Below are 19,442 nucleotides of genomic sequence, written 5' to 3' on the forward strand. Positions count from 1 at the left end.
TAAATTAAATAAAATAATATTAAAAAAATGTAGCAAGAGTAACTATATTGGTCTTATAAGTTAATTCAAGAAGTGACAAGTAGTAAAAATTGATAGTTCAATGGATCTAAGTAGATAGTTGAATGTAGGTACCTTGTACTATGCCAAGGATGAGGTACACTATTCAATAAGAGCAACTTCACAATTCTCATGTTAAGAAATGTTCCACCCTTAATGTTTAGCTCCACTAGATTTAGCAGCCCATTAAGTCCTAAGATATTCACCTTACCATGAATTTGTAATTGCATAAGCCATGGCATTGCGCCTTGCCCTATATTCAACTTGGTCAATCCTTGTAACTCTAAAAGTTGAAGTACTTTGAGTTGAGGAAATCCATTTGCAGATACATGCATTTTCTTTCCAAGATATGACTTAGCCCTTAATCTGAGAGTCAACAATTTTGGCAGCTTCTCCAATATAGGCATAGGATCACAACCTAGCCTAGATGCTTCCAATGTCAATTGTGTAAGATTTGGTGAGAATTCAACGGTTTCAGGCAATTTTTGCATGTGTCCCTTTATGTCCAACTTAGAGAGATGGAGGCAAGAGTTTATGGCAAAAGGTGGAATGTTGGACTCATCTGATGCCTTAAGGTACAAGGATTTAAGACTAGGTAGCTTGGCAATGGAGTTCTGAAAACACAGCCCCTTCTACCTCACACCTTTCTTCTAATTTCAATTTCTCAAGACAAGTTAAGTTGCTTGAATCATTCTTGATCCATTGGTTGGAGGTTATGCCTAATAGAATTTGAAGATCTTGCAATGTATCAATTTGTAGTGGAACATCTTCCTTTTGACCCTCAATATAAAGATATCTCATGTTTTTAATCTTCAGTATCACATTTGGCACTTGTCTAAGATTATTTATCTCCAAAGACTACAAACTCCTTAGGTTGCCTATAGATGGTGGAAGCATTTTTAAACCATAATGCATTAATCTCAAGTACCTTAAATGAATTAGTGTCCCAACTATACTAGGTAGGCTTTCAATTTCCCAACCTTCCAAATCTAGCACCCTAAGTACTTTGAAGCATCTGCCAAAATGTACTTGCAAAAATTATTACAAAAAATGAAAAAATGTGTGAATGACTTCAATTTTTGAAGCATGTCCAAAAACAATTATTTGCCATTATTTGAAACTACTCATTCATGACGAACAAAATTTATATCTGTATTGGGAATAGTAATTGATTTTCATATGCCCTATACTAAAATTTATAAGCAATATCGCCAGAAAATTATTTAAATTGGCACCACCATGGTTATTTAGATCCCAAACCTACCAATTTTTTTTAAATGTATATATATATATATTATTCAAAATTATTATTTAAAAAATAAATATAAAAATAGTCTTTTTATCATTTTTTTTTTTTTTGCATCAAATTTGTTTCTTTAAAACAAATTTACTTTTTATATTGATCTTGTATTTTGAAAAAATGAAAAATCACTTTTACATTAAAGTTGTTTTTTAAAAATTTAAGTTCTTTTTTTTTACATTGAAAAGTTTTATACAAGATAAGTTCACTTCTTTACTGCTGAACTTGCATTTTATTTTTTATTTTTTGAAAGACAGTTCTATTAATGGGTTGATTTTTAAAAAAATTATATCACCTAGTGCAAAAAGCCCAAACCTACCACTTTTAAACCAATAAGAATAACACTTTTGCAGGCCATGCATAGCCATCAAATACATCATCCTAATTGTCAGTTAATATACATATAATTATACAAACAAACATCTAATAATCTGGTTCAACAAATTTAAAAGCACACTGGTCTTAGTTTAATTTAGATACAATATAAATATTGTCCAAGCTTAGCATGACCATTATTGAAAGTAGACATTGCTAACTATAATACATGAGATTTTAATTGCATGGCCTTATGTTTCCTTTCAATGACTCCAGCATGAATGTAGAAGCTCCTGGCAATTCTGCTGCAGCATAATCTTCAGGTTATCGGACATGTTTGGCATGCTCAGATTATCTGTTTGCAAAGACCAAACATACATTAATGATAATAGACAAAAAGAGAGCCAACAAGTTTTAGCATTTCACTAGTCATACATGTTGTCATTTTGGGCATGAGGATTTCTTCAATATATAAGAAAGGTGGCTAATTCTTCAACTGCTTGCCTAGAGCTTTCTGGTGTTTGACCTGTTGCAACACACGTCTGAGTATCACATGGCCAAATTTTAGGTACCTAAACTAAACATGAATATATGTACAAAGTTGTAGCAAGGACCTCAACATTAATTCATATATATATAATGAAAAAAAAATTGCCAAACTGGCAATTTTCATTTTTCTATTGTTTTATGTATTTAGAGTAAAATTGTAAGAAGTAATATATGATTGTTAAGAAACCAAAAACTATAGGAGTAATTAATTTCTCTTCAATAAATAGATGAAGTTATTTAATTTGGCAAAAAAAAAAATTGTTTTGTTGAATCTAATAATAGGTTCTGAAGTGGGGTTCATTAGCTAAAGAAAAATTCCAGTGAAAAGATCTTGGGCTTCTCTCTGCCATCAATAATTGTTATGCAAAAGAACAAGGAATAATACTTGGCCATGAATTACTAGGCTGGCTTGGTAGAAATCACATCCAAGTAAAGGAACAAAAACATGCATTTATGTATTCACCGCACCAATCGCCTAGGGTAAAAGTGAATTCTAGGCCTTCAGGCTTACCTTTTTTACGGTACAAGTGAAATCCAATCTCATCATTTATATTGATCCTGAAATGAATAGAAAAATCAAACAAAGCATGTTAGTGGAATAAAAAAAAAAACAATAAAAAGAAAAAGAAAATCGTCCTTACAATGTTGAAGAGATATAATTTATGTTCTTTTAACTTTCCACTGTATATTTAAAATTAAAGTTCAAATTAGTTCGAAAGTAATGGAGTTGAGTAACCATTAATGTTACTACTATTTTCCTAATATGGATTGAATATAGAAAAATATTTGCATTTGTTTTGTTTTTTCTTTTTCAAATATATATTGGTTCTATACATGCATCTAAAACCTATCAAATGTGCAAAAGTGATTAAATTGAAAAACATGTGAGAGAAATAACAATGCATAGGGCTCAACGTGTCTACAAAGACAGGTGGAGTATGGTCATCAGGCCACTAGATGGATTCGTTTGATAAAAGAAAAGGTTGCTTTCCAAATTTATGGAAAGAGAAAATGTAGAATCCTAACATGTATTTCATTTTCAAGTATGTTATAAATTAAATTAAACAACATTAAAAAAAATGTAGCAAAAGTAATTATATTGGTCTTATAAGTTAATTCAAGAAGTAAGTGACAAGTAGTAAAAATTGGTAGTTCAAGGGATCTAGAGTAAATAGATTAATGTAGGTACCATGTAAAATCCCAAGGAAGTAGTTTGCCAGTGGAGATAGCTAACCAGATTTTGTGAGCCAATTTCATACTCAATCATCAAAAATGATATTTAGATCCACTAGATTTAGGAGTCCACTAAATCGTAAGATTTTCACTCGTTGATGAATTTCTAATTGCATAAGCCATGACATTGCATTTTGCCCTATATTCAACTTGGTCAATCTTGTTAACTCTGAAAGTTGAAGTACTTTGAGTTGAGGAAACCCATTTGCAAACACTTCCATTTTCTTTCCAAGGTATGAGTTTATCCTTAATCTAAGAATCAACAAGTTTGGCTGCTTCTCTAAAACAGGCATAGGATCACAATCTAGCCTAGATGCTTCCAATGTCAATTGTGTGAGACTTGGTGAGAATTCAACAGTTTCAAGCAATTTTTGCATGTGTCTCTTTATGTCCAACTTAGAGAGATGGAGGCAAGAGTTCATGGCAAGGGATGGAACGTAGGACTCATCTGATGCCTTGAGGTACAAGGATTTAAGACTACATAACTTGGCAATGGAGTTTGAAAACTTAACCCCTTCTACCTCACACTTTCCTTATAATTTCAATCTCTCAAGACAAGTTAACTTGCTTGAATTATTCTGGATCCATTGGTTGAAGGTTATGCCTGATAGAATTTGAAGATTTTGCAACGTATCAATTTGCAATGGAACATCTTCCTCTTGCCCCTCAATGTAAAGATGTCTCATGTTTTTAATCTTCCATATCACATTTAGCACTTGTTTAAGATTGTTTATATCCAAAGTCTGCAAACTCCTTAGGTTACCTATAAATGGTTGGAAGCCTTTTTAGACCAATATGCCTTAATCCCAGGTACCTTAAATGAAACAGTTCCCCAATTATACTTGGTAGGCATTCAATTTCTAAACCTTCCAAATCTAACACTCTAAGCACTTTGCAGCATTTGGCAATGAAATCTTCCATATCTCATGTTTTTAATCTTCCAAATCAGTTCCTCTTTCCATGTAAAGATATCTCATGTTTTTTATCTTCCATATCACATTTGGCACTTGTTTAAGATTGTTTATATCCAAAGTCTGCAAACTCCTTAGGTTGCCTATAAATGGTGGAAGCATTTTTAGACCAGTATGCCTTAATCCCAGGTACCTTAAATGAATTAATTTCCCAATTATAGTTGGCAGGCATTCAATTTCTAAACCTTCCAAATCCAACACTCTAAGCACTTTGAAGCATTTGGCAATGAAATCTAGTTGCGATGCTTTACAATTTTTCCCCAAATTGAAAAATAAGAGAGAGCAAAGATATGGAGTTAAATTTTCAATGGAAGCATACCTCTCAATGTCAGAATAAATACTTCGTCAACGGGATTTAGATGAAAAGAGAGATAAACTTATGGGATTTAGATCCAAAGAAAGATAAACTGGTGGAGGAGAATAGAGGATCTATGATGAAGTTTTGCTCTTTTGCCTTTTTAATGGCCAACTCTCATACAAGGTCATGAACCTGACATTCCGTGACCCTTGCATTAACACTCTTTCTCACTACTTGAATCAAATTTCTATTGATTAACTCATTCAAGTAAACCTCAGCCATGTCTTTCATTCTTCGGTCATCTTGTTATGGCACAAAACCCTCAACAGTCCATAAAAAGAGCAGTTTTCTGGAGGAGATCACATAATCTTCAGGGAAGAGGCTTAAATGAAGAAAGCACGGTTTCAAGTAATGGGGCAAGTCGATGTAGCTGAGGTTTAGCATTGCCATTACTCCCATTTGGCCTTCTTTAGCAAGGTATGCACTAATGTTATCGTGCACCTACTTCCATTCTGTATGTGACATATTTCTTTACAGCAAACCCCCCAATACAACGATGGACAAGCAGAGCTCTCTGTTCAGTGAATGGAGTTCATGTTCTGGATAGAATGGGCAATTCACTTTTTTGAAGAGATAAATTCACTTTTTTACATTGAAAAGTTTTATACTAAACTCATTTTCCAAAGGTTAAGTCCACTTCTTTACCGGTGAACTTGTATTTTTCATTTTTATACTAATTACTTTTTTTAGAAGACAAATTCTATTAATGGATTGATTTTTTTAAAAATAATATCACCCTGCAAAAAGCCCAAACCTACCACTTTCAAACCAATAACAATAACACTTTTGCATGCCAAGCAAAGCCTTCAAATACATCATCCTAATTGTCACTTAATACACATATAATTGTACAAACAAACATCTAATAATTTGATTCAACAAACTTATAAGCACATTGGTTTTAGTTTAGATACAATATAAATATGTTCAACCTTGGTATGACCATCACTGAAAGTAGACATTGCTAACTATAATACATGAGATTTTAATAGCATGGCATTATGTTTCCTTTCAATCACTCCATTATGGAATCAAGCATGAGGTAGAAGCCCCTGGCAAATCTACGGCAGTATAATCTTTCGGTCATCGAATCTGTTTGCAAAGATCAAACATACATTATAAACAATGACAATAGACAAAAAAAAAAAAAAAAAATAGCCAAAAAGTTTTAACCTTTCACTTGTCATACATGTAATTTCGGTCAAGAAGACTTCTTAGAATGTTGAGAAAGTTGGCTAATATTTCAACTGCTTTCCTAGAGCTTTCTGCTGTTTGACTTGTTGCAACACAAATCTGAGTATCACATGGCCAACTTTTAGGTACCTAAACTAAACATGCATATATGTACAAAGTTGTAGCAAGGATCTCAGCATTAGTTCATATATAATGAAAAAAATTTCACCAGACTGGCAATTTCATTTTTCAATTGGTTTATGCGTTTAGAGTAAAATCATAAGAAGTAATATAGATTTGTTAAGAAACTGAAAACTATAGAAGTAATTGATTTCTCTTCAATAAAAGCTGAAGTTATTTAATTTGACAAAAAAAAAAACTTGTTTTGTTGAATCTAATAATAGGTTCTGAAGTGGGATTCATTAGCTAAATAGAAATTTCAGTGAAAAGATCTTGGCTTCTCTCTGGCGTCACTAATTGTTATGCAGAAGAATAAGGAATAATACTTGGCCATGAATTACTAGGCTGGCTTGGTAGAAATCACATTCAAGTAAAGGAACAAAACATGCATTTATACACCCCAACAATAATCCAGGGTAAAAGTGAATTCCAAACTTCCAGGCATACCTTTTTCGCGGTAAAATTGACCTCCAATCTCACCATTTATAAAGATTCTGAAATGAATAGAAAAATCAAACAAAGCATGTTAGCGGAATAAAAAGAACAATAAAAAAATTTAAAAAAAAAATCATCCTTACAATGTTGAAGAGAGATAATTTGAGTTGTTTTAACTTTCCACTGTATATTTAAAATTAAAGTTCTAGTTTGTTCAAAAGCAATGGAGTTGGGTAACCATTTAATGGTACTGCTATTATCCTAGTATGAATTGAATATATATAGAAAAATATTTGCATCTGTTTTATTTTTTTTTCAAATATATAATTGTTCTGCACATGCATTTAAAACCTATCAAATGTGCAAAAGTGATGAAATTGAAAAACATGTGAGAAATAGCGATGCATAGGGCTCAATGTGTCTACAAAGAAAGATGAAGTATGGTCATCAGGCCACTAGATGGATTTGTTTTAATAGAAGAAAAGGTTACTTTCCAAATTTATAAAAAGAGAAAATACAGAATCCTAACATGTATTTCATTTTCAAGTACGCTATAAATTAAATAAAATAATATTAAAAATATAGAAAGAGTAATTATATTGGTCTTATAAGTTAATTCAAGAAGTGACGAGTAGTAAAAATTGATAGTTCAAGGGATCTAAGTAGATAGATGAATTTAGGTACCTTCTTTGATGCCAAGGATGAGGTGCCAATCTGGCCAGAAGCCATACATCATAATAGGAAATGGTTGACCTATAATGTTTAGCTCCACTAGCTTTAGAAGCCCAATAAATCCTAAGATATTCACTCGTTTATGAATTTGCAATTGCTTAAGCCATGGCATTGCGCCTTTCCCTATATTCAACTCAGTCAATCCTTGTAACTCTGAAAGTTGAAGTACTTTGAGTTGAGGAAACCCATTTGCAGACACTTGCATTTTCATTCCAAGGTGTGCGTTTGCCCTTAATCTAAGAATCAACAATTTTGGTTGCTTCTCTAAAACAGGCATAGGATCACAACCTAGCCTAGATGCTTCCAATGTCAATTGTGTAAGATTTGGTGAGAATTCAACGGTTTCAAGCAATTTTTGCATGTGTCCCTTTATGTCCAACTTAGAAAGATGGAGGCAAGAGTTTATGGCAAGGGGTGGAATGCTCAACTCATCTGATGCCTTAAGGTACAAGGATTTAAGACTAGGTAGCTTGGAAATGGAGTTTGAAAACACAGCCCCTTCTACCTCACACTTTCCTTCTAATTTCAATTTCTCAAGACAAGTTAAGTTGCTTGAATCGTTCTTGATCCATTGGTTGAAGGTTATGCCTGATAGAATTTGAAGATTTTGCAACGTATGAATTTGCAGTGGAACATCTTCCTCTTGCCCCTCCATGTAAAGATATCTCATGTTCTTAATCTTCCGTATCACATTTGACACTTGTCTAAGATTGTTTATCTCCAAAGTCTGAAAACTCCTTAGGTTGCCTATAGATGGTGGAAGCATTTTTAGACCAGTATGCCTTAATCCCAAGTACCTTAAATGAATCAGTTCCCCAATCATACTAGGTAGGCATTCAATTTTTAAACCTTCCAAATCTAACACTCTAAGCACTTTGAAGCATTTGGCAATGAAATCTAGTTGTGATGCTCTACAATTTTTCCCCAAATTGAAAAATAAAAGAGATCGAAGATATGGAGTTAAATGTTCAATGGAAGCGCACCTCTCAAAGTCAGAATAAATACTTCGTCGACGGGATTTAGATGAAAAGAGAGATGAACTGGTGGAGGAGGGTGGAGGATCTGCAATATTAGTTCCAATGAAGTTTTGTTCTTTTGCCTTTTCAATAGCCAACTCTCGTACAAGGTCATGAACCCGACATTCCATAACCTTTGCGTTAACACTCATTCTCACTACTTGAATCCATTTTCTATTGATTAACTCATTCAAGTAAACCTCAGCCACATATTTCATTCTTTGGTCATCTTGTTCAAGCACAAAACCCTCAGCAGTCCATAAAAGGAGCAGTTTTCTTGAGGAGATCACATAATCTTCTGGGAAGAGGCTTAAATGAAGAAAGCACGGTTTCAAGTAATGGGGCAAGTCGATGTAGCTCAGGTTTAGCATTGCCATTACTCCCATTTCGCCTTCTTTAGCAAGGTATGCACTAATGTTATCGTGCACCTGCTTCCATTCTGTATGTGACATATTTCTTGACAACAAACCCCTCAATACAACGATGGCCAATGGCAAACCTTTACATTTGTCCACCATCTCTTCCCCAAGTTCCTTCAAATCTGGAGGATACCTCTCTCTATCAGCATCAAGGAACACCTTTCGACAAAACAAGTCCCAGCTCTATTGTTTCGAAAGAAGCCGCATTTCATAGGGAATAGTTCGAGCATCTACATGCAAAGCAACATCCTTATATCGAGTTGTAAGAAGTAATCTGCTATCGTTACTCCCATCGAGAAAAACATTTCCAAGGCAATTAGGATCGTTACTGCTCACTATTGCAAGAAAATCCCAATCGGCACAGCTCCATACACCATCCAGAACTATCAAATATCTTTTCTCCTTCAAATCATCATGAAGGAAATCCCCCAACTCATTCTCTCCATACTTCTCTATCATTTCTGCTTGCTCTTTAGTTAGTCCAGAAACCTAGTTAATAATTTGCATATAAACCTCTCTAGGTCTACAATCTTGGGATACATAAATCCAGGCACGATAATTTGGAAAGTGTTCCACAATTTTTTTCATGATTATAGACCTTTTTGGCAAGGGTGGTTTTGCCTATGCCGCCCATTCCTACCAAAGAAATCACGCGGTGCCTTTGGTCTCCTACGATGAGCTGCATCACTAGCTTATCTGCCTCCTCTGTAAGGCTCACAATGACACGTTCTTCTACACGAGGAGAGGAGCGTCTTAGATGTTGGGCTTTGTGGAGCCTAGTTTTGTTTGATCCGGTTTGACGACTTGACCCGAACAATATTGCATGGTTTTTTAATGGGAGATTTACTGAGGCTTAGTCTATGGAGCGAAGGCTTGAGCCGATAGGCCCGTTTAGCCAATTGTGGAACCGCCTTTTGTAATTAGGATTTTTTTAGTGTGGTGTGGTTGCTGTTTTATATATAGAGAGAAAAATATTGTAGCCGATAGTTGTACTATGTATTCTTCCCTGATAATAATGATATCTCTACAACTCCGTGGACGTAGGCAAATTGCCGAATCACGTAAATACTGTCTTGTGCGTGTGATTGTTTTTCTTTGGCGTGTGTTTTCTCTATTTTTTGTTTCTCACAGGTTGGGAATTCGACTTAATTCCCTTCAACTGGTATCAAAGCCTAAGGTTAGGTTTGAGTGAGAGCAATGGTAGAGGAAGCAGGAAAGGCGTCTGGAATAGAAAAGTTTGATGGCACAGACTTTGCGTATTGAAGGATGCAGATTGAAGATTATCTCTATGGGAGGAAATTGCATCTACCTCTTTTATAGACAAAACCTGAGAGTATGAAGGCTGAGGAATGGACGCCTCTTGACAGACAGGTTCTAGGAGTTATTAGGTTAACTTTGTCTAGGTCTGTTGCACACAATGTTGTAAAGGAGAAGACCACAGCAGATATGATGAAGGCTTTGTCCGGTATGTATGAAAAGTCGTCCGCAAACAATAAGGTGCATTTGATGAAGAAATTGTTCAATTTGAAGATGGCAGAGAATGCATCAGTAGCACAACATCTAAATGAATTTAATACAATCACAAATCAATTGTCGTCTGTAAAAATTGATTTTGATTATGAGATTCGTGCTCTGATCGTCTTGGCTTCTTTGCCAAACAGTTGGGAGGCAATGAGGATGGCAATAAGCAATTCTACAAGAAAAGAAAAGCTCAAGTACAATGATATACGAGATTTAATTCTGGCTAAGGAGATTCGCCGAAGAGATGCAGGTGAAACCTCATGATTTGGTTCTACCCTAAACCTTGAGACAAGAGGCAGAGGTAATGACAGAAATTCAAACCAGGGTAGATGAAAATCCAGAAATTCTAATCGAAACAGAAGCAAATCTAGATCAGGCCAACAAGTACAATGCTATAACTATAGGAAAATAGGTCACTTTATAAGGCAATGCAAAAGTCCTAAGAAGAAGAATGAAGAAGATTCTGCTAATGTTGTAACAGAAAAGGTACAAGATGCATTACTTCTTGCAGTAGACAGTCCACTTGATGATTGGGTTTTGGATTCAGGAGCTTTGTTTCATACCACTCCACACCGAGAAATCATACAGAATTATGTTGTAGGTGATTTTGGTAAGGAGATGATTTGGCTACATGGTTTCTTAGATGAATTGGGTAAGAAGCAGGAGATGGGCATTCTACACAGTGACAGTCAAAGTGCAATTTTTCTTGCTAAAAATTCGACTTTTCATTCAAAATAGAAGCATATACAAACAAAATACCACTTTATCTGTTACCTTGTTGAAGATAAACCGGTAATACTTGAGAAGATTTGTGGATCTAAGAACCCGGCAGACATGTTGACTAAGGGTGTCACTATTGAGAAGTTGAAGTTGTGCGCAGCTTCAATTGGTCTTCTAGCTTGAGGACATGAGGATGAGTTGCAGGGATGAGGGATTGTCTCTTGGAGGATAGCGGTTTGATGTTGGTGATTAAACTAGTCTCTAAGTGGGAGATTTGTTGGGCTTTGTGGAGCCTAATTTTGTTTGATCTGGTTTGACGACCCTACCCGAATAATATTGCGTGGTTTTTTAATGGGAGATTTACTGAGGCTTAGTCTATGGAGTGAAGGCTTGGGCCGATAAGCCCATTTAGCCCATTGTGGAACCGCCTTTTGTAATTAGGATTTTTTAGTGTGGTGTGGTTGTTGTGTTATATATAGAGAGAAAAATATTGTAGCCGAGAGTTATACTCTGTATTCTTCCCTGATAATAGTGATATCCCTGCAACTCCGTGGACGTAGGCAAATTATCAAACCACGTAAATACTGTCTTGTGCGTGTGATTGTTTTTCTTTGGCTTGTGTTTTCTCTATTTTTTGTTTCTCACAGGTTGGGAATTCGACTTAATTCCCTTTATTAGATACTGCAACATTTGACCCGAACCGCTTGTTCCTTCTCCAATATTTTTTATTCCCAGAGCCTCCCGCCTATTTGAGATGTCTTGGAGGTTGAGTTGGATGGCTTCAATTTTCTTGCCAACCTTATGGCGGTTTATCAACTTCTTGAAGACACGCTTGAGAAAGTAATCTGTTCTCCGGGACTCTGCCTTCAGGATGAACATGTCTATGATGTCCTCAACATCATAAACCGCATCACGGATTTTAGAAACCCACTTGTGCACTCTTAAATCTTCTTCTTGCTTCTTCTCCGCTTCTTCCAAGAAGCATTTCATGGCCCCTAGATCTTTGTTCAGCCTCTCGACTTTCCCCCGTACCCCCTTCAAGAAAATTGCTTCTTGAATGAGCATGTCACCGATCCTTTCGACAGCAAAGGAAATCACAGCCTCTGTCGCCATTGTAATGCTCGCCCGCACACCCTCCTTGAATTGAACTGATACACTCAACAAGGAGCTACTCAGCTTACTTGAAAGTTTTTGTGCTCAAACCGAAGGTCATGACACTTTCCTTTAATACAAACATTGTGGGGTTCCTTTCTTGTCTTGGAATCAAACACCTTGCTTGCGCAACTAGTCGGATTTGCTTGCCATTGATATCAAGCCTAGAGGTATACCTTACCTTTTGCAAAAGAAAAAGTAGGCCTGGAGAAGAGAACGTCTGCTTGAGTTTAAGCACATGATACTCTAGAAAACTTGGCATCAAAGGGTGCTGAAGAAGGGAATCCCTGTAATCCGTCAACATTCATCAGCACAAGTTTCTTTGGATTCCATTCAGCTGTATGGACCTTTACGCATCCTTAGAGAAAAAGGGAATCCCTTAAACCCATTACCAATTTGAATTATCAATAACTGAACCATGATATGCGATAACACAGAAAATAATTAAAAGCTTAACATCAATACAAGATTATGAATTTCAAATTCTTCACCACAGGCTCCTTAATCTAGAAAATGCACTGTGCCATTAAAATGACTTAAACTGGTCTGGTTTCCACCACAAGAAGTTTTGAACTCATTAAAAATGAATAAATCCTTCTGGGAGGCAAAAAAACTGGAAAATGATCAAAATCCCAACTTAACTAGCTGGCTCATAGCTTGATTGTATTATGCTTGAAACTGAAGGAACTCCTCTCGGCCCTTTATTTTCTTTCAGTGCAAAAACCAGTATGAGTGATCAAGCAGCAACTTTCTTGGATGTTACAGAATTGACAATCACAGCAAATTCAGGACCCTGCACCACCGAATACTAAGTTGTAATCATCAACTCCAAAAAGAAACATTAATATCTTTATCGAAACTGCTGGGGAAACCAAATTGTGCCACTTAATAGCCTCACTAACAGTCAGATGATATTATAATTTTTCATAGAATGTGAGACATTTAGGCCCTGTTTATTTAGACTGCTATCTGTTTTCACTTTCAGAGAAAACATGTTCGGAATGCATTTTTCCATTTTCATTTTCTGGAAAACTGAACTCAAAAAATAGAAAAAGCCAAAACACCAATTTGAATTTTTCAATTTTTTTCTCAAGAAAACCGAACAAAAAAAAATTGAAAACAAAAAAAGAAATAAAATCACATAAACCTAGTGACACCTACAACATAAGAGGAATACAAATATTACAAATAGGGAAAAAAACAACCTTAGATTGTGATTGTTTTCAAGGGTAGATCTAATGTTTCCAACTAGGACTTCCAAGTCCAAATGTAATCATAAATACCCCAATATATATTTTTTTGACTATATCACAAGGCAGATTTAGCATCCCAAGAATCTTCCGCACAAACAAAAAAGGGAAAAAAGTAAGAAAAAATATACGAAAAGCAATTTTTTATCATCACTTAGATTTGTAATTTGAAAATTAAAAAAAAATCTTTGGGAAATACAGAATTTGATTCTACCATACGATTTTTTGAACTTCTTCATTACATTACATTTCAAACTGTAAAACTGCTTTTAGGTGTCAAGATTGAACTAGAGACTTCAACTCTCAAGGTATTGTCTAAAAAAAATCTTTGCAATAAGGATCAAAAATGAAAAAAATCCAGAATGTTCTCAGTGCCTATTCCCAATTGGAAAGACAAATTCTGTATTGGTATCTCAAGTCAATAAACACGACTTAAACAACAAATTCATTATCTACAAACTTACATTTGCAATGCTCAAAAAGCTAGTCCAGGGAACCATGCACAGTCCAAAAGATCATTAACGGCACTATTTGACTTACTTTTAAGGAAAGTTAAACCATTGACTAAAACAAGATTGGCTTCACAACCATTACAAACAGGACAGTTCCCAATAAGACTAGTTCAATAAACACATGGAAATAATGCTTAGATGAATTACCGAGACAAGATCTTTAGGATTCAATGCCAAGCTTAAACAAGAAGAAATCTCATTGATGTTTTCAAGCACTACAATCAGCCCAAATTGGAAATCGGGTGCAAATATCTAAAAAGACCTTCAAAAAAGCATCTTTCCAAATATAGTAAACTTGCAAGAAAAACATTCACAATGAAAATTAATCAAACAAAAAAAACTATATATAAGAAACTCAGAAGATACTATATATAATAAAAGCCATATATAAGAATATATAATAATTCAGTACGTTCATTCAAGAGTTTCTTCAACTACGTGCAACTCCAAGCAGAGCTCTTTGTGCCATGAAGGGATTTCATGTTCTGGATGTATCCCAAAACAACTATTCATTGGCAAACACAATTTGTAGCAGGAGTTTTACAATCATAAATGGATGGTGTAGCTTGATTCAGTCATGCTCAGTTTGCAGAGATCAAACATGCATTATAATCCTTCTGCTATCCTCCCATTACAAACAATGGTATTTGAAAAATAGAGAGCCAACAAGTTTTAGCCATACGTGTGGTTTTTGGGTATTAGTATTTCACAAGTACTTGCCTGGTCCTCATTTAACCATGTGTAATCAGTGGCCATGATGCAGCTTTCCTCTCACCACTAAAGGTAGCTTAGGAAGGCAGCTAACTCTTCGACAGCCTGCCTAGAGCTCGCTGATGTTTGACCTGTTGCAGCACATGTCTGAGTATCGGAAGTCCACCTTTTTATGTAATTGAAGTAAACATGCGTACATGAACTAGGAATCTAATAGTAAGTATAGGAGCTTGGGCTTCTCTCTAGCATCATTGTTATGCAAATTAAAGAACAACGAATAATACTTGGCCATGAATTACTAGGCTGGGTTGATTGAAATCACATCCAACTAAGGGAATAAAAACATATATACACACCCAACAATCATCCAGGGTAAGAGGGGGTTCCAGGCTTACCTTTTTTACGGCATAACTGAATTCCATCGGAACCGCTTCCAATGATTAAAGTGAAATAAATAGAAAACCAAATAAGACATGTTAGCTGAATAAAAAGAACAATAAAAAGAATTTTAAAAAAAAATCATCGTTATAATTTGAGTTATTTGAACTTCTTACTTTATATTTGGAAAGTTAATGTTAGTGCTATTTTCCTAGTATGGATTGGATATATAAAATAACATTTGCATTTGTTTTACTTTTTAAATCGGTCGATGCAATTAAGATTACTACATGTGCAAAAGTGATGAAACTAAAAAAATGTGTGTGAGAGAGAGAGAGAGAACGACATAGGGCTCAATGTGTACAAATTAGAGAAGTGGGAGTATGGTCTTAAAGATTCCCAACATGTATTTCATTTTCAAATATGCTATAAATTTCTTTTAAAAAAAATTATAATTAAAAAATGTAGCATGAGTAATTATATTGGTCTTACATGTTAATTCAAGAAATAAGTGATAGGTAGTAATTCTAGACTTTTATAAACATATATTCTATCACTTTTTTATGTTTATTGCATTTTTTACATTCATTTATATAGGAAGGGGGGGAGTGATCAGTGATATATAAAAAATTTCAGTATAAGAACTCCTTATCTGTTAATTAAATAACCAATATATTAAGGTATAACAAAATTGGTAATTGAAGGGATCCAAAGCAGATAGGTGAAGGTAGTTACCATGTATAATCCCAAAGAGGAATTCTAGACCTTCTGAACATGAGAAGAAGCTGGAACCTGGGAAGCCTAATTTTTACCTCTACCAAATTTAGCAGCTCATCAAGTCCCGAGAACTTCGTTTTAGAATAAAATTGTAGTTGCATAAGCCATGGCATCGTGCCTTTCTCTATGTTCAATTTGTTCAATTCCCTCAACCCAAAAAGTTGAAGAACTTTGAGTTGAGGAAACCCATTTGCAGATACATGCATTTCCTTTTCAAGATATGACTTAGCCCTCAATCTGAGAGTCAACAATTTTGGCAGCTTCTCCAAAACGACCATAGGATCATGATTTAGCCTAGATGCCTCCAATGTCAATTGTGTGAGATTTGGTGAGAACTCAATAATTTCAGGCAATTTTTGCATGTGTCCCTTTATGTCCAACTTAGAAAGATGGAGGCAATAGTTTATGGCAAAGGGTGGAATGCTGGAATCATCTGATGCCTTAAGGTACAAGGATTTAAGACTAGGTAGCTTGGCAATGGAGTTTGAAAACATAGCCCCTTCTACCTCACACCTTCCTTCTAATTTCAATTTCTCAAGACAAGTTAAGTTGCTTGAATCGTTCTTGATCCATTGGTTGAAGGTTATGCCTGATAGAATTTGAAGATTTTGCAATGTATCGATTTGCAGTGGAACATCTCCCTCTTGCCTCTCCATGTAAAGATATCTCATGTTTTTAATCTTCCATATCACATTTGGCACTTGTCTAAGATTGTTTATCTCCAGAGTCTGCAAACTCCTCAGGTTGCCTATAGATGGTGGGAGCATTTTTAGACCAGTATGCCTTAATCCCAAGTACCTTAAATGAATCAGTTCCCCAATCATACTGGGTATGCATTCAATTTCTAAACCTTCCAAATCTAACACTCTAAGCACTTTGAAGCATTTGACAATGAAATCTAGTTGTGATGCTCTACAATTTTTCCCCAAATTGAAAAATAAGAGAGAGCGAAGATATGGAGTTAAATGTTCAATGGAAGCGCACCTCTCAAAGTCAGAATAAATTCTTCGGGATTTAGATGAAAAGAGAGATGAACTGGTGGAGGAGGGTGGAGGATCTGCAATATTAGTTCCAATGAAGTTTTGTTCTTTTGCCTTTTCAATAGCCAACTCTCGTACAAGGTCATGAACCCGACATTTCGTAACCCTTGCATTAACACTCATTCTCACTACTAGAATCAAATTTCTATTGATTAACTCATTCAAGTAAACCTCAGCCACGTCTTTCATTCTTCGGTCATCTTGTTCTGGCACAAAACCCTCAGCAGTCCATAAAAGGAGCAATTTTCTCGAGGAGACCACATAATCTTCTGGGAAGAGGCTTAAATGAAGAAAGCACGGTTTCAAGTAATGGGGCAAGTCGATGTAGCTCAGGTTTAGCATTGCCATTACTCCCATTTCGCCTTCTTTAGCAAGGTATGCACTAATGTTATCGTGCACCTGCTTCCATTCTGTATGTGACATATTTCTTGACAGCAAACCCCCCAGTACAACGATGGCCAATGGCAAACCATTACATTTGTCCACCATCTCTTCCCCAAGTTCCTTCAAATCTGGAGGATAGCTCTCGCTATCAGCATCAAGGAACGCCTTCCTACAAAACAAGTCCCAGCTCTGTTGTTTCGAAAGAAGCCGCATTTCATGGGGAATATTTCGAGCATCTGCATGCAAAGCAACATCCTTATATCGAGTTGTAAGAAGTAATCTGCTGCCGTTACTCCCATCGGGAAAAACATTTCCAGGGCAATCAGGATCGTTGCTGCTCACTTTTGCAAGAATATTCCAATGGGCACATTTCCATACATCATCCAGAACTATCAAATATCTTTTCTCCTTCAAATGATCATTAAGGAAATCCCCCAACTCGTTCTCTCCATACTTCTCTATCATTTCTGCTTGCTCTTTAGTTGGTGCAGAAACCTGGTTAATAATTTGCATATAAACCTCTCTGGGTCTACAATCTTGGGATACATAAATCCAGGCACGACAATCTGGAAAGTGTTCCACAATTTTTCATGATTATAGACCTTCTTGGCAAGGGTGGTTTTGCCTATGCCGCCCATTCCTACCAAAGAAATCACGCGGCGCCTTTGGTCTCCTACGGTGAGCTGCTTCACTAGCTTATCTGCCTCCTCTGTAAGGCCCACGATGACACGTTCTTCTGCACGAGGAGAGGAGCGTCTTAGATCCTGCAACATTCGACCCGAACCGCTTGTTACTTCTCCAATATTTTTTATTCCGAGAGCCTCCCGCCTATTTGAGATGTCTTGGAGGGTAAGTTGGATGTCTTCAATTTTGTTGCCAACCTTATGGCGGTTTATCAACTTCTTGAAGACACGCTTGAGAAAGTAGTCTGTTCTCAGGGACTCTGCATTCAGAATGAACATGTCTATGATGTCCTCAACATCATAAACCGCATCACGGATTTCAGAAACCCACTTGCGCACTCTTAAATCTTCTTCTTGCTTCTTCTCCGCTTCTTCCAAGAAGCATTTCATGGCCCCTAGATCTTTATTCAGCCTCTCAACTTTCCTCCGTACCCCCTTCAAGAAAATTGCTTCTTGAATGAGCATGTCACCGAACCTTTCAACCGCAAAGGAAACAACAGCCTCTGTCGCCATTGTAGTGTTCTCTCACTGACCCTTTCTTAACTCTGGATGGAACTGATTCTCTCAAGAAGGAACTACTCAAGTTTTGGTGCTATCAAACCCCCAGGTAACACCTTCCTTTAAAAACTAACACGGAGCTTCGTTTCTGGTTTTGGAGAAGGCCACCTAGAAAAGAAAAGCTTCATCTTTTCAATGCCAATTACTCGTAATTGCCTGTCAGAAAAATTATGCAACTGGAACAGTTTCATACTATATGAGATTACCTACAATTATAGGATGAGATAAAGTAAAACAAAAGCTGGACAATTCTTGTGGCGCACAACGATCATGAAATTAATGGCCTGGTCCACACCAATCCAATGCTTATCTACATATGGGTCATCTTACTTTGTTCTGTTCTTTGTGTGGGCCTCTAGATTTAAGAATCATTCATGCACCTGGCCAGGGCTTTTCAACTGATTTATCCAAGATAATTGGATATGACGACATCAATCCTCTGGTAAATGATGATCTCAAAAACTATTGCTTCCATGGAGAAAGAAAGAAAGAGATTATCTTCGAATCAGTAAACCAACCAAATTATACGAGTGTATAGGGGTTCAGTTGGACTCAGGTGAGTGAAGTTGCCTTTCATATAAAAGATAAATTTGAATGGGATGAGAAAATTATGCAAATGGATAGTTGCATATTGTTTGAGCTTCCCTTCAATCAAAGGATGAGAAAAAGTTATATAAAAGTTGAACAATTCTTATGGCACACAATGAACAATCAATTCAAGATGTCGGCAGCGATCTAAATGCCTATCTACACATGGCCCATCTTGCTTTGCTCTATTGGACAATTCCCATGGCACACAATGACCAATTAATTCAAGGTGTCGGGACCAATCTAAATGCCTATCCACACATGGACATGGGCCATCTATTGGACAATTCTCATGGCACACAATGACCTATCAATTCAAGTTGTCCGCACCAATTCAAATGCCTATCTGGACATGGACGAGGCGTCGGCACCAATCCAAATGTCTATCTACACATGGACATGGGTCATCTTACTTTGTTTTGTTGGACAA

The 19,442-nt window shown here is 36.0% G+C and overlaps 3 protein-coding genes across 8 annotated transcripts in view; all 3 read right to left on the reverse strand.

The window, feature by feature from the left end:
* LOC100262288 (probable disease resistance RPP8-like protein 2) overlaps positions 1-19,201 on the reverse strand; it is a 135,040-nt gene extending 115,839 nt beyond the window's left edge. Inside the window, exons 1-5 of one of the 6 annotated variants that reach the window (XM_059735715.1) lie at positions 18,635-19,201; positions 15,718-18,532; positions 15,000-15,034; positions 14,614-14,735; positions 12,556-12,924 (exon numbers count right to left, since the gene is read on the reverse strand). In XM_059735715.1, the coding sequence (XP_059591698.1) occupies positions 14,671-14,735; positions 15,000-15,034; positions 15,718-17,696 (2,079 nt within the window). In that variant the 5' untranslated portion in view covers positions 17,697-18,532; positions 18,635-19,201 and the 3' untranslated portion in view covers positions 12,556-12,924; positions 14,614-14,670. Of the gene's footprint in view, positions 1-12,555; positions 12,925-14,613; positions 14,736-14,999; positions 15,035-15,717 lie in introns of those variants that run through there. The other 5 variants (XM_059735714.1, XM_019218926.2, XM_019218927.2 and 2 more) reach the window with 5 other exon arrangements.
* LOC109122360 (putative disease resistance RPP13-like protein 3) lies at positions 6,389-10,400 on the reverse strand. Its single transcript, XM_019218929.2, has 2 exons — positions 8,287-10,400; positions 6,389-6,630 (listed from the first exon to the last, which is right to left on the reverse strand). Exons 1-2 carry the CDS (start codon positions 8,835-8,837, stop codon positions 6,528-6,530), a joined length of 654 nt encoding a protein of 217 aa, XP_019074474.2. The 5' UTR covers positions 8,838-10,400; the 3' UTR covers positions 6,389-6,527.
* LOC100267449 (putative disease resistance protein At1g50180) lies at positions 8,922-12,092 on the reverse strand. The gene is made up of 2 exons (XM_010649406.1): positions 11,778-12,092; positions 8,922-9,227 (listed from the first exon to the last, which is right to left on the reverse strand). Exons 1-2 carry the CDS (start codon positions 12,090-12,092, stop codon positions 8,922-8,924), a joined length of 621 nt encoding a protein of 206 aa, XP_010647708.1.
* Positions 19,202-19,442: the final 241 nt, after the last annotated feature.

This window comes from Vitis vinifera, chromosome 3 (genome assembly GCF_030704535.1).
Source record: "Vitis vinifera cultivar Pinot Noir 40024 chromosome 3, ASM3070453v1".
NCBI classification, from domain to species: domain Eukaryota; kingdom Viridiplantae; phylum Streptophyta; class Magnoliopsida; order Vitales; family Vitaceae; genus Vitis; species Vitis vinifera.

What these genes read in the sequence shown, in the direction of transcription:
- LOC109122360 (XM_019218929.2), bottom strand. Translation starts at nt 8,837, where the DNA reads ATGGTGGACAAATGTAAAGGTTTGCCATTGGCCATCGTTGTATTGAGG. An exon ending in ATTTATTCTGACTTTGAGAG is followed by an intron (nt 6,631 to 8,286) that starts GTGCGCTTCCAT and finishes TATTCATTTCAG; the next exon opens with AATCTTTATAAATGGTGAGA.
- LOC100267449 (XM_010649406.1), bottom strand. Translation starts at nt 12,092, where the DNA reads ATGGCGACAGAGGCTGTGATTTCCTTTGCTGTCGAAAGGATCGGTGAC. An exon ending in AGTTGATAAACCGCCATAAG is followed by an intron (nt 9,228 to 11,777) that starts GTTGGCAAGAAA and finishes ATTATTAACTAG; the next exon opens with GTTTCTGGACTAACTAAAGA.